General features: G+C 51.4%; 1 protein-coding gene across 1 annotated transcript in view; it reads right to left on the bottom strand.

Annotated features, from left to right (window-relative positions):
* TRAP1 (TNF receptor-associated protein 1) overlaps positions 1–13,430 on the bottom strand; it is a 30,039-nt gene that overhangs the window by 10,250 nt on the left and 6,359 nt on the right. The window contains exons 2-5 of the mRNA XM_009995507.1: positions 9,129–9,296; positions 8,625–8,707; positions 7,919–8,059; positions 967–1,038 (exon numbers count right to left, since the gene is read on the bottom strand). Coding sequence (XP_009993809.1) covers positions 967–1,038; positions 7,919–8,059; positions 8,625–8,707; positions 9,129–9,296 — 464 coding nt within the window. The remainder of the gene's footprint in view (positions 1–966; positions 1,039–7,918; positions 8,060–8,624; positions 8,708–9,128; positions 9,297–13,430) is intronic.

Raw genomic sequence — 13,430 nt, 5'->3', positions numbered from 1 at the left:
TATTGATTCCAGAGATGAAAAAAAATACAGGAACATATATATACATATATGTCCCTGTACTTCTACTCTGCTCCTGCTCTTGTAAGATGCCACCTGAGAACTGTGTCTAGTTCTGGGGTGCCCAGCACAAGAAGGACATGGAGCTCCTGAAGAGAGCTCAGAGGAGGCCATGGAGATGGTGAGAGGGCTGGAGCAGCTCTGCTCTGCAGCCAGGCTGGGAGAGTTGGGATATTCAGCCTGGAGAAGAGAAGGCTCCAGGGAGACCTTAGAGCACCTTCCAGTGCCTGAAGGGGCTCCAGGAAAGCTGGGGAGGGACTTGGGACAAGGGCAGGGAGGGAGAGGACAAGGGGGATGGATGAAAACTGGCAGAGGGGAGATTGAGGTTGGACATGAGGAGGAAATTCTTTGGTGTGAGGGTGGTGAGAGCCTGGCCCAGGTTGCCCAGGGAAGCTGTGGCTGCCCCATCCCTGGCAGTGTTGAAGGGCAGGTTGGATGGGGCTTGGAGCAGCCTGGGCTGGTGGGAGGTGTCCCTGCCCATGCAGGGGGTTGGGACTAGATGATCCCTAAGGTCCCTTCCAACCCAAACCATTCCATGATTCTATGATACATGTAACAACTTGCCAACATGAGGACACAGCTCCTGCCCTGCTGGACACAGGGTGAATGTCCCTCCACAGCCATGGCTTGGGAAGGAGGGCACAGGCTGTGGCAGGGGGGACAGGCAGGTGCAGCAGCATTACACACGGGGCCCCTTAGAGCTGCCTCCCTCAGCTCACAGCAGAGATCATTAAGAGCTACAGAAGACTCCATGGGAAGGTATCACCTTCCAAGTGGGGTGTAATTTCACAGCTGGGCTGAGGCCAAGGGACACCACAGAATGAGAAATTACTGGGAGAACAAAAGTGACTGTAATTGGAGAAGACTTTTCTAAGGGGGGAGCAGAAGGGGCACCACATCCCAGCTTACCTTTGAGCCTGAGCGAGCAATAGTACCCAGGTTAGAAACCAGCTCCTCCTGGGTCATCCCAATACCTGTGTCCTGAGAAGAAACAGCAATTTGAGTGGAAACACCAGTGGAGAAGCACTGCTTCAGCAACCAGCACCCCAGCCTCTGACTTCCACTCTCTCCCAGCCAGCTGGGCAGTGCCCACAACAGCAGCCCAGAGCCCTGCTCTGCCTCCACCAGGACATGGTCAGGACAGAGGGCTCAGAGCTCCAAGGGGCACCCCCAGCTGCCACCAGGCACTTGCACAGCCCCAGACAACAGCAAAGCCCAGCCAGAAACAGCCACTCTCTCATACAGGACACCAAATCTTTCCCACTTTATTGTACAATGTATTTCCAGACTTGCTCCACATGCAGCTCCCACAGAAGCAAAGTGAAGCCTGATGCCCTCTGGGGAGCCACATCTGAAAAGCAAGTGCCCCTTCCCAAATCCCAGCAGCTTCTCCACCTGCCAGAAACATTCCAAGAAGACACTCTTAAAGGTTCTCTGAGCCACTCCATGAGATGGCAGCAGCATGACAATCAGCCAAGTAAGAGGTGATTCTTGTTGGTGTGAGGAGTTCAGCTCTACTCAAGCACCTGTGAGCAGAGCTCTCCCAGGTACAGCAGCCTCCACATCCAGAGCTGGGCTGCACATCCCAGGGCTCCTAATCCAGAGGTGGGATTCAGCAAAAAGAGCCAGAGAGGAAGTGGCTGCTGCTAGACAGCTTGGAGCTGGGATGCCAGAGTGACTTCTGGCACAGCACATCTCCACTCCTCACATGGGGCATCTGGAAGGCTTTTGTGCTAGGAAATTAAGTCCATGTTGGTACATATTTTTTTAATCTGGTGTTTTAATCCACTGAAGGATCAAACTATGGGCAGCTTGGGAGGTGACTGAGTGAGGTGCCATGTGGGCAAGACATTTTTGTGCCTCCCCATGTGTCACAGCACAGCAACACCTTCCCCTTGATGGAATATTGTCCCTTTTGGATGAGAGGAGGGATGATGCCTGCTAAGGTATCAACAGTGGGAGATGAAAAGCCAGGAAAAACAAACAGGGTATGGCAAAATCTCAGGAATCCGACATGGTCTCTTCCCCCAGGGAAGAAAAAGCCAGAAACAAAAGTTTTCAGCATCTGGTTCAGGTTTTGCTCATGCCAGACCCTGAACAGAACTCTTAATTCCTCTGATCCACTCCTATTTATAGCACAGCATGTCATTCCCAAATTCCAGCATGTTAAAAAAACACATATCCCTATCCCATGAATTTATTTGGCTATTGAATTCTAAACTCTCTGCCAAACTTATTGCAAAATGCTTGATGACAACTCCTGGAGCCTCGTTTGATGAGGAGGAACTGGGACCAACAAAGAGAGGGGGGCTCAAAGGTCTCTGCTCCCCTGGCAGCACCCAGAGAGACAGGGAGAGCAGGAAGCAGCCTTGGAGGTGGCTGGCTGAAGATCCTGGCAGGGCAGATGTTTCCTACTGCAGGAAAACACCTGGATGGATTAGGATAAACCATCAAGACTCAGAGGGCTCTGGCAGGGTGGCTGCCCTTCCTGGCTCCCTGCATCAGACAGTGCTGCTCCCAGGAACTGGGAATGAAGCAGCAGTGGCCAGATGGGTCCTTGGCTTCTGCAGCAGCCTGCTGCAGTGGTGAGAAGCTGGTGCAACTAACTCCATGAAATCCCAGGCAGAAGCTGGAGGGACTTCCACAGCCCTTCCCACAGCCCTCTGTGCTGCTGGGGCTTCAGCTTCCTCACCAGGAACCATCATTCCATCACACAACCTCTGCAAACACCTTCTGCACCCACCAGCAGAGAGCACAACTGCAAGGGCTGCCGTTGCTCCACAATGAACTTGACTCCCCTTGCAGATGGTTTCAAGCCCTCTTTTCAGTCTGCAAGAAAAGTCTGATCAGACTGTAAACAGCTACAGGAGAGTGATTTGTAAAAGCACAAAGGAAACTGTAGATGGGGCTTCACAAACTACAGGACATGAGGGACATGTTCTGAGTGCCAAAGGCTTGGAGAAACCAGCCACTGTACACCATAAAACAGAGTTCAGTGCACTGACACCTCATTAGCTGAAGGTTAATTACAGCAGCCCTGCTGTTACTCAGCAGAACAACAATCTTACTCACTTGGTTGAATTTCCCCTCTGGGAGTTCTTAGGGTGCCAAGAGCCTCCCCCTGAACCATCCCCTCTGCAGGGCAGCACAACAGGCTGCAGCCCATCTTCTGAGGGACTACATGAGCTCCATGGCCATGCTTGTTGAACTTCTCAACTAAGTAACACTGCCCCTGCAGAGGCAGAGGGTCAAACATGGATTTTAGCACCTTTTTTTTTTTTGTGTGTGGAGCCCTCTTGGATACACAGTCTGCTGTGGAACTGCACCTTGGTGCTCCCTCTGCCCTTTGTTCTGACTTTTGTGGTGTGGGTGCTGGATACTGGTCACCAGGGCCTGTTCCCTGTGGTGACTGCTGGGCACAGAGAACATCAGGGCTCCCACAAAATCCTCAGCTTGCTCCCCAGCCCTGAGGACCTCTGTCTTCCTTGACAGAGGGGTAAGTGAACACTTTAAGCCCCACTATCTGTCTCATCAAATCAGTCAAATCACAGTTCTCTTCTTCTTAATATACTTTTTGGTAAAGCAGCAAGAAACTGCACACAATTCCAGCAAGGAATCTAGGTTGAAGTCAACAAATTGCTCAGTTTAGCTGGTAAACAAGAACCCAGGTATTGTCATGTCTTTGCTCATGACCTGAGTCCAATTTCAGGTATTGCAGAGCTTTGTTACACCAAACAATTTGAGAACTAACCATGAATTGCTGCCCTTGCCAGGGCTGCATCTGACAGGATGCCTGAAGCCAGAGGTACATGTCTCAGCTACAGGGCCTTTTCTTTTGTTGCAAAATAAACACTCGAAGCACTTATTTCAGTGCAAAACCTCCACGGGGGCATCAGAAGAACACTTGACTATGTCATAAAATAAGGACATGCTGCTTTCACCAACCAAGAAGGTAATAAAAATCCCAAAAAGTCTGATTGAGTGTAACCCTCTTTGCTTAAGGAGATTTAAAATTCACAAAACCAGGATGGCTGCACTGGAACAGCTTCTGGTTTAGAACCAAAATAGCATCTGCAGCAGCAGCCACCAGAGGTGGAAAGGCAGGACACAAGTGCTGCAGACACAAGGTAATCTTGGCCTTGTACAGGGAAGCTGTCCAAAGCAGAGAGCCTGACATTTCCATTTCCTTTCCCTTCCCTTTCCAATGCCCTGTGTTAACATTATTTCCAGCTACAGCCTCAGCATCCACCCATCCACTTCTAAACATCCACTGCTCAGAAGGTACTTACTTTTAACTCCCCTGAATTTCCCATGTTTTAATGCTCAATGCTCTTATTCTGGCAGAAAGAGGAAGAAAAGATTCTGCACTTCCTTCCCTGGGCCACGGGTTATTGCAGATCTGTTTATATTCCTGGTGCCCTGGCTTATTTTTTCAAGATGCTGCAACAACTGGAAGCTCTATCCCACCCAGTGGCATATTTCTCTGAGCTCAATTCCACCTGAGGCTTGTCCAAGCACAGCCAGTGTTTCCCCTCCTTGCCTGATTGCCCATCTCCTGCTCCCCTGCTCCTTCAAGCCCCAGTGACAGACAGAAGCTGCAGTGCTGCACTCAGCTAAGGATGTAGCCCTCTCACTGCTGCTGCCTGGCAGCACAGGGGGGGCTTCCACCTGCATCAAGCTTGGTTGGACATGTGGGTGCAACTGCACTGAACTATAAACCCCAAACATCTCAGCTGAAGCCTCAGGATAGCCCAGTCCTCCTTGCAGACTGTAACTCATCAGCCAGGAGAGATCTGCTCAGTGACACAGGGAGCTGATGCAGGGAGGAGTGGTGTTTGCAGTCATTTTAACTCCTCCCAAACACAGCCAACTTGTTATTTTGTGGCTTCACAGGCAGTGATTTTGGATGACTGCAACAGCCAAGAAGAAAGGCCAACAAAGAGAACTGAGCAGCACAAGCTCTGGCAGCAATTATGCTGCTTACCCCTGTGAAACCAGCAGCCATGCTCCCTCCCCCAGCAGCAGCAGCTATTAGCTCTGTAAACATTTCAAACCATCTCCTCCGAGCTGCTAGCACTGTCCTAGCCCTGAATTAAACAGCAGCAACACACACAGCTCCAGCCCACCCACAGGCAGGGTCACCACCAGGAGCAGCAACACCACCTACTGCACCACAGGGGCCTGAAGGAGCTTTGGGTGGGTGTTGAAGGAGGAGAGCTCTGTGCTCACAGGACTTTGGGGTCTGTGTTCCCACCTCACAGGGTCCAAAAGCATGGCTGGGAAGCCTTGGCAGGCAGGAGTGCAGAGCTCTGCAGATGGAGCTGTCCTAGAGACAGAAGGAGGTGGTTTCCCAAGGGATCCAGGAAATGGTGCAATTTGCTAGGTGGTGTCACCCAGTGGGGTAGGCAGGGAACCCTTCCCTCTCATCAGATCCAACACTTGGCAATGCTTAGGCAGGATATCCCTGAATCAGGATGTGGTATTGGAATTCCAAGCCTTGCTATGCTCACACCTGAAGTTCAGTCCTGGCAGAGAAGTCAGAACTGCAGCCATTTAATAAGAGATGGACACTGCCCTTCACTGGAGCCTGATCATCCTCCCCAGGCACCTGGCTGCAGCAGAGCCCATCACACATGACAGGCTGGTGAGACAAAAAGAGGTGCAGCAAGGCTTGGAAGGGGAGAGATCCAGCAGAGTCAAGGGCCTAGAGCAGCAGGAAGAACTGAGGAAAAGGACCCAGGGGTCAGAGGGAGGCAACAGAACCTTTCTAGAAAAACCTGAGGTGACCATTGCTACAGATCACCTGATCAACCTGCTGCTTCTGTTTCAGTAGCTCCTAGTGGGTAGAGAACACAAAACAGTGACCAAGGGGCAGGTCCATCTCTGCCTCAATCGTTGCAGGCAGGTTTTCTTGCACTTCTGCATTCCTGAAAGGCAGGGAAATGTTCTGCACGAGGCTTGTTCCAAGAAAACTGCAGTGTGTTCCTTCCAGGGGTTATAAATAAACCCTCCACTGGAAGTAAGGAGCTTTAGGCACTATTGAGAAGTCAAATCTATTAAAAGAGATTGGAGCAGAGCAGTCCCCTCTGCCTGCTCACAGAGCAGTGCTGCTGCTCAAAGCTCCTAGTTAAGACTCATTTAGTCCCATTAGAGAAGCCCAGGCAGGCAGGTAGGGGATATAAAAAGATCAATCCCCAACACATCTCATTGGGTATGACCTCAAACACATCCTCTTTGCAAGAGGGGCAAGCAGGTGTCTCAACCCAACTGCCAGAGAAGGGGAGAAGCTGCCAGAGTGAGAGGGCATGACTGGTAAGAATGTCTTGATGGAGTCAGGGGTTACTTCTTCACTATGGTCTCCAAGCTTGTAAAAATGGACTTTGGACAAGGGCTTGTAGTAAGAGGACAAGGGGGAATGGATTGAACTGGAAGAGGGGAGATTTAGGTAAGACAGTAAGAGGAAAATTCTTGAGTGTGAGGGTGGTGAGAGCCTGGCCCAGGTTGCCCAGGGAAGCTGTGGCTGCCCCATCCCTGGCAGTGTTGAAGGGCAGGTTGGATGGGGCTTGGAGCAACCTGGGCTGGTGGGAGGTGTCCCTGCCCATGCAGGGGGTTGGAACTGGATGATCTTGAAGGTCCCTTCCAACCCAAACCATTCCATGATTCTCTGAAAAGGGAAAGCAGGGCAGGAATGACACCCTGCCTGGGGTCACACCAGAGCTCAGCAAAGAATCTGTTACACAGCAGTGGGAAAAATGCAACAGTCAGGTGGGACAGGAATAGCAAAGCCTCTGCATTACAGGCTGAGAGTCTTTGGTTGATGATTGTCTTGCCCACTGGTGAGCACTAACTTTCCCATGGCAACCACAGCTGCTTGTTGTGCACAGAAACAGAAGTATAACATAACTAATCAGCCTCTGACAGCCACTGCTTTTTGTCCCACTTGAAGCAGGTCAGATTGTGCCCTTTGTGCCACATCTACCCTGCACCTGCTATGGTCAGCCCTCCCACACACTGGTCCACCAGGAAAGTTACTAGTTTGTCTTCTTGGCTTAAGAATTTTGCCAAGAAAACACCAAATCTGAGTCTCAGCCTTTCACCCTGGATAACAGCAAAGAACAAGAGCAATCAAAGTGCAGAGAGAAGGGCTGGCTCCATCTTCCCCCACCTTGCTGAGGCCCACAACTGAGTAAGCTTACACTGATCCTCTCTCCTCACCAGCAGGGAACAGTCCCAAGCAGGGAACAGTCCAAAGCAGGGAACAGTCCCAAGCAGGGCTGCAGGAAGGACACAGAAGTGCAATGGAACTTCCACAACCTGTAGACCCAGCTGTACACTAGGGTAGAGCCCCAGCATGAGCTGCACTTGTCCTGTCCTGGAGCAGGAGGAGATCATCAGCAATGGGAGGTTCTTCTCACCACCCCAGCATCTCCCAGTGACTGAGGTGACAGGGAAGGTCTGTGAGCCACCATCTAACACCTCAGATTTAGGGAGGTGAGGGAAACCCTGCACAATGGTCAGAATGAAACCAGCCTCCCAACTTTTCCACCAGTGAGAAATGCACACACAACGTGGCAAGTGCACCAGACAAGGTACTGGGAGAAAAGCTACTAGTAGTTCCTGATGAGGAAGGAAGGAGCAGAAAATTTTCCTATGGGGACAAGTGGAGAGCAGATTGGTAGTTTCTCATAAAATCCTGAGGTTACAGCCTCATGAACCAGAGTCCAGCTGAGGACTGAACATTTCTACAGGCTGGCTTGGGAATCCACGCTGCCACTCAGCTCCCATGGATCCTCCACGGGACAAGGACTAGTGATGAGAGCAGCAGGGAACAATGCTTTCCTGTCACCAAAAAGGGAGGTACCTGGATTGTGATGGTCCCCTTCTTGCTGTCTGTCTGCAGATGGATCTCCAGCTCTGGCAAGGCCTTCCCTTCTGCCATCAGGCGGTGGCGCAGCTTCTCCAGCGCGTCGCTGCCGTTGGAGATGAGCTCCCGGATAAACACCTGGGGATGAGGCACAACCTGACACAGCAGCCTGGCCTTGTCCACCCTGGCATTGTCAACTCACAAACTAATCCCCAGCTTGCTGGAAAATTAACTGTTTCCTCGTGATCTGCTGAAAGAACAGCTGGTCTGAACTACTTGGGAATCGATCGCTGGTGATTTATTATTGTGCTTTAAAGGCAGGGAGACAAAAAATGTGAATACATAAGAAGACATTCAAGGGCAGGATGGATGGGGCTTGGAGCAACCTGAGCTGGTGGGAGGTGTCCCTGCCCATGCAAGGGGGTTGGAACTAGATGATCTTTGAGGTCCCTTCCAACCCAAACCAGTCTGGGATGCTGTGGCTCAGTACTGAAGCGTGAGGCTCACCCAGTCACCCAGCCACGCTTACGAGCTCTTTTGAAGGCACATTTTCAAGGTGTCTCAAGAAATTGGTATTCAAGAAAGCATGGCACGTGAGCATCACAGGACTTGTTGGGAAGTAGGAGGCATCCTGCCAACTCAACTGTTTTGGGTGTCAGGGCTTGGCCAACAGAAAACCACCAGCAAGGAGTGGGTGCCTCACCTCCTTCTCCGAGTACAAGGAACGGGCAACGATGTCCAGCAGTTTCTTTGTTTCAGCCTGAAACTCATGCTTAGAGGCTGCACCTAGAACAAAGCCACAAACACAACTGTCAGGCACTTCTCCAGGTCCTCCTGGGAAGGAAGGCAAAATTGCAGTCTCACCATGTGCCTCAGTTTCCCAGGAAAGAAAGCCTGAAGCAGGATGGGACACAGGAGCTGTGGCCTCCCACAGGATGGCAATAAGGGTGCTGTTCACACAGCCTCATGAGGCAGCACCCTTTGCTCAGCAGAGCATTGGTCCCTGCCCCTCATCTCCTGCTCCTCAAATCTCAGGGCAGTCAAAGGCTGGAGTACCAGCACAATGGTCACCATGTCTTCCCCCTCCAGAGGCTGAAACACACTGCAGAGGGCTCACCCTCAGAGTCAGGGCACAACTGCACCCAGACCTTGTCCTGGCTCTGCCTGCACCCCAAGGGAGCTCCTACAAGATGCTGCTGCTGCTCACCTTTCACATTCTCTGTGTCACTGATGATGGTGTGCAGGGGCTCCTCCTCCTTGCTCTCTGCTGTCTGAGTGCTGTACCTCCCGACAGCAGGAAAGCTGCTGGCAGGAACATTGTCCCAGAAGCTCCATCGACGGAAGATTTGTCTTTGCAGACGTGCTGCTCCTTTTGCTAGAAGACACAATTCAAGGTATTTCAGTATAAAAGTATCAGCAGCAACAGGAGCACTCTTCAGAGGTCCCACTTCAGCAGCACTGAGGGGAGTTGCAGTGTCCAAGCAAGACTGAGGTTCCCTCACAATCAAACACCCCCCCCCCTTCCCTCCAGCACTGCAGTCACTGAATAAGGGCAAGTTGCTACTTCAGAGTTAAAATTCTAACCAGAAGATGTCCATTAGCAGCTTTCACAAGGAATTAACTGGTGAGGAAGAGGTTGCCTGCAGCTTTCACTGCTGTCACCTGGCCAGGCTGAAGACCACAGGGACACTTCAACGCCCACATTGCCACCAGTGAGAATGTAAAACCCTGGTGCCAACAAAGCAGGGTGCACCTGCAGGAGGCACCTCTGCTGCACAGGCAGCTCCTCTGGGTGCTGTACTGACACCATCAGCCAGGCCTCTGGGCACCAACATCTGCTTTCCCCTCTCACTCTCATCCCACTGACAGTCACCAGGTCACTCCCACCTCCAAGAACAACTCCAGTCAGCCTGGTGTGGCCCCTATCAGCCAGCTGAGCAGTTAAACTGCTCCATTTATTTATTTAGGGCAATAAATATTTGGCCCTTGACTATCTGAGCACAATTAGCAGAGCACAGGGACTACATCCTCCAACAAAGCCAAACCTGGCCAGGAAAGGACCATTCAGAGCCCTGCCTGGGCCAGTTACTGGGTGTGAGTCCTGAATGTGCCAGGAAGGGTCCAGGGGGTGTGGACAAGGTTGGACTCAAGGATCTTAAAAGGTCTTCTCCTATCTAAATGATGCTGTGGTTCTATGATCTGAACACACAGCAGAGCTGGGGACAGGTGGTGACTTGGCCTTCCCCCACCCCACAATGAACATAAACCAACAGAGCTATTTTGGGAGGCAGAGGAGCAACCAGGATGGCCTGGGGAGAATCTGGGTAAGCACAGGAAGTGGCTGGAAGCAGCAGGCTTTTCTCACAACTCATTCTGTGCTTGGAAGCTGTCTCATCAAACAAGGAAAGGAGACAAACTCTAAACCCCAGGCCTACAGGAGGCACATTTTCAAGGTGTCCTTTCTTTACACAAAAGGGTACAAAACTAAAAAGACTGAACTGAGAACACTGGGAGAGTGAGAGTCCCTGCAGTGCACAGTGACCTCCCTGGGAACACCTCCCCTGGCTGACCACAGCCCTTCCATCCAGCTGATAGGCTGGGAGAGCCCAGCTCCCTCCTGAACCTTCCTCCACCTTGACACAGCCCTTGAGTGAACTCAGCATCCCAGCCCTTTCACCAAAACCTCTCATCATGCTCTAGCTCCTCTTGGGAGATCTCAGGCTCCCTTCACAAGTGCTCTGCAACCCTCTGCCCCCTCAGCAGGTACTACAGCCAGTACAGCCAGCAAGACTAGATCTTGCTGCTCCAGACCATCAGGCTGGGCTCTCACCTGCTCAGATCAGGTAAAGGTGAACCCCTGAGCCTTAACAGTACTTCTGGGTCCTGCACTTCATGCCCAAGAGCTGCTGGAGGAGGCTCAGTCCTCATTTCTCCTCCTCACAGAAGGCTTTGAATCAAGATACACTTCTTCAGCCAGAAGCTTGAATTACTCCCCAGTCATTCTGCCCTTAAAGAGCCCATAAATGGTTCTTAATGCATCTGAACACCTCCTACACACACAACTGTGTGCTCTCTGCATCACAAACAGCTCTGCCGCATGATCACAGGACATGTTCCTTATCCTTCCTTTCACTGCCTTTGTTGGGCTCATCCCAGAAAACAACAAGGAAAACAGCCTGGGGGAGTGAGGTGGAAAGCAGTGGAGAAGTCACCATAAGGCTGTCCAGCCTGCCCAGCTTCAGAGGCACAGCTTGAGTCAGCCCAGGACTTAGGTCTTTTATTTACTGATGGATTTCCACAGGGCTTACATATATTGTTCATTCTGTGCTAGATGGTGGAGGGTACCCTGCAAAGTCTGCACTGGTACATGTGTGCACACACATACTTCCTAACCAGCAGAAATAAAAAGGGGGAATGTTGCTCCCTCCCTGACTCCAGGATCCAAAAGAGATGCAGATCAGCAGCAGCTCAGTGCTAACCTTAAGGTCACTTCATCAGATTTCCAGGCAGCAAGACCCTGGAGCCAACACACAGGTCACCCCCAACCCATAAACAACAGCTGACTCCAGAAACTACAACTATTTATAATTTTTGATCATAGAATCCCAGAACTGGGTTTGGGTTGGAAGGGACTTTAAAAGATAATCTGGTTCCAACCCCCCTGAATGGACAGGGACACCTCCTGCTAGGCCAGGTTGCTCCAAGCTCCATCCAACCTGCCCTTGCATGTATTTCTGATATATTCTTTTATTATGTTTTTTCCTCCCTACCTTTAAAGCACAATAATAAATCACCACTGATCAATTAAGAAGTTATTTTTGGGTTTGTGTAATGTTTGGTCTTCTCATCTTTAATTAACAGCCCGTCCTGTGCCAGGCAGAGACAAGGCTCATTAGGTACAAGCTGCAGCATCTTCAGAACATTTGCCTCTTGCAGAGCCCTTGCCTGGCCAAGCAGGGGAAAGGCTCCAGGCAATTCTGGATAAAAACCCACAATAATTGGCACACAAAAGCTATTTAGAAAGTATCTGCTGAGTTAACAGGGCGAAGTGACACTCAGAATTAGCCCAAGAAACAAATTCCTACGACTGCCAGACAAGGAAAGGGCGGTTCTTGCCCTGGTTGAGCTCTGCCATGTGCTGGGGCAAATCAGGTCTTTTTATAATGAGTTAATTAAATGCTGAGCTTTATCACAGCCCAAGAACCTCCCTGCCCCCAAAATAAGTCAGATACTCAGATTAATCTCCAGCTTCCAGCTGTGAATTCAACATGATCCTGTGCGACCCCAGAGTGGCCTCACACACGAGGGACACAGCACAGGGACCCTGGATTCCAGGGGATCCCTTCAATCCAGGTTCCAGGACACCTCAGTGATTCCCAAACCCAAGCAAACCCCCAGGGAACACCCAGCCCCTGCTGGGAGAAGGACTGCAGTGAGCATTTAGCTAAGCCAAAGGCCAGCTGGAAGTGGAGGGTGGGAAATGGAGCACAAAGCAGGATGTGGCCCAAAACAAAGAGTAGAATTTAGGTCAGCAGAAATTAGCACAAGAGCTTGATTGCCCAAGGATGCTCCTGCAAAGAGCATGAGCAAGAATCACAGAGTGGTGGGGTTGGAAGAGACCTCTGAAGATCATCTAGTCCACCCCCACCTGCCAGAGCAGGATCCCCTAGAGCAGATCCCACAGGAACACATCCAGGTGGGTTCCAGATGCTTCCAGCTCAGCTCCGTTAGAGGAAGGGACTCTGAAGTTGAGCACCAGATCCAGCACCTGGGGACAACAGAGTCCCTGACTCCTCCACTCTCACCAACACATCTCCCCAAAACCCTGCTTCATTCTCCAGCATCCTGAGAGCCAAGGGAAACTCTGCCAACTGCACAGCCAAAGGGAAGGGAGGGCTGTCCACACAGTCAGGGATCCCGCCTGCATCCCAGGGAAAGGACACCACCCAGGGAAGCTGTGGCTGCCCCATCCCTGGAAGTGCTGAAGGGCAGGTTGGATGGGGCTTGGAACAACCTGGGCTGGTGGGAGGTGTCCCTGCCCATGCAGGGGGTTGGATCTAGATGGTCTTGAAGGTCCCTTCCACCTCACACCAGCTCCTGCTGCTCCCTCTGCACTTCCTTCCCAAGCAGCTTCTGCTCACATTTTTGCTTCCCCTGCAGGAGGTGACTGGCAGGTTAGGGAATAAAACTCTGGCTCTGCTGGAGCCCCTTGAACCCCAGGGAGGCACAAGACTCCTTACTCAGGCAGGGATGCTAACAAGCCACTGGGGATTTCCGTGGTGGAAGGGCTGGATTGCCCAGAACCACCAAAGTGGCACAATAAATCTAACAGCCTGACCCCAACAGCCACTCGATTTGTCACACGATTTCCTGTGTCACATTTTCTCTTCATAACCGACAGGGAAACCACAGACCACATGGACAACCTACAAATCTGTCGATGAGGAGCCAGAGGGCAGATAAGGAAGGACCAAGAGAGCACAGCAGGAGCTGTGACCTGCAGGAGGCT

The sequence above is a fragment of the Chaetura pelagica genome, unplaced genomic scaffold (assembly GCF_000747805.2).
Source record: "Chaetura pelagica isolate M959 unplaced genomic scaffold, ChaPel_1.0 scaffold124, whole genome shotgun sequence".
Taxonomy (NCBI): domain Eukaryota; kingdom Metazoa; phylum Chordata; class Aves; order Apodiformes; family Apodidae; genus Chaetura; species Chaetura pelagica.
Note: the sequence above shows the minus strand (reverse complement) of the source record. Positions and strands in the feature narration are given on the sequence as shown.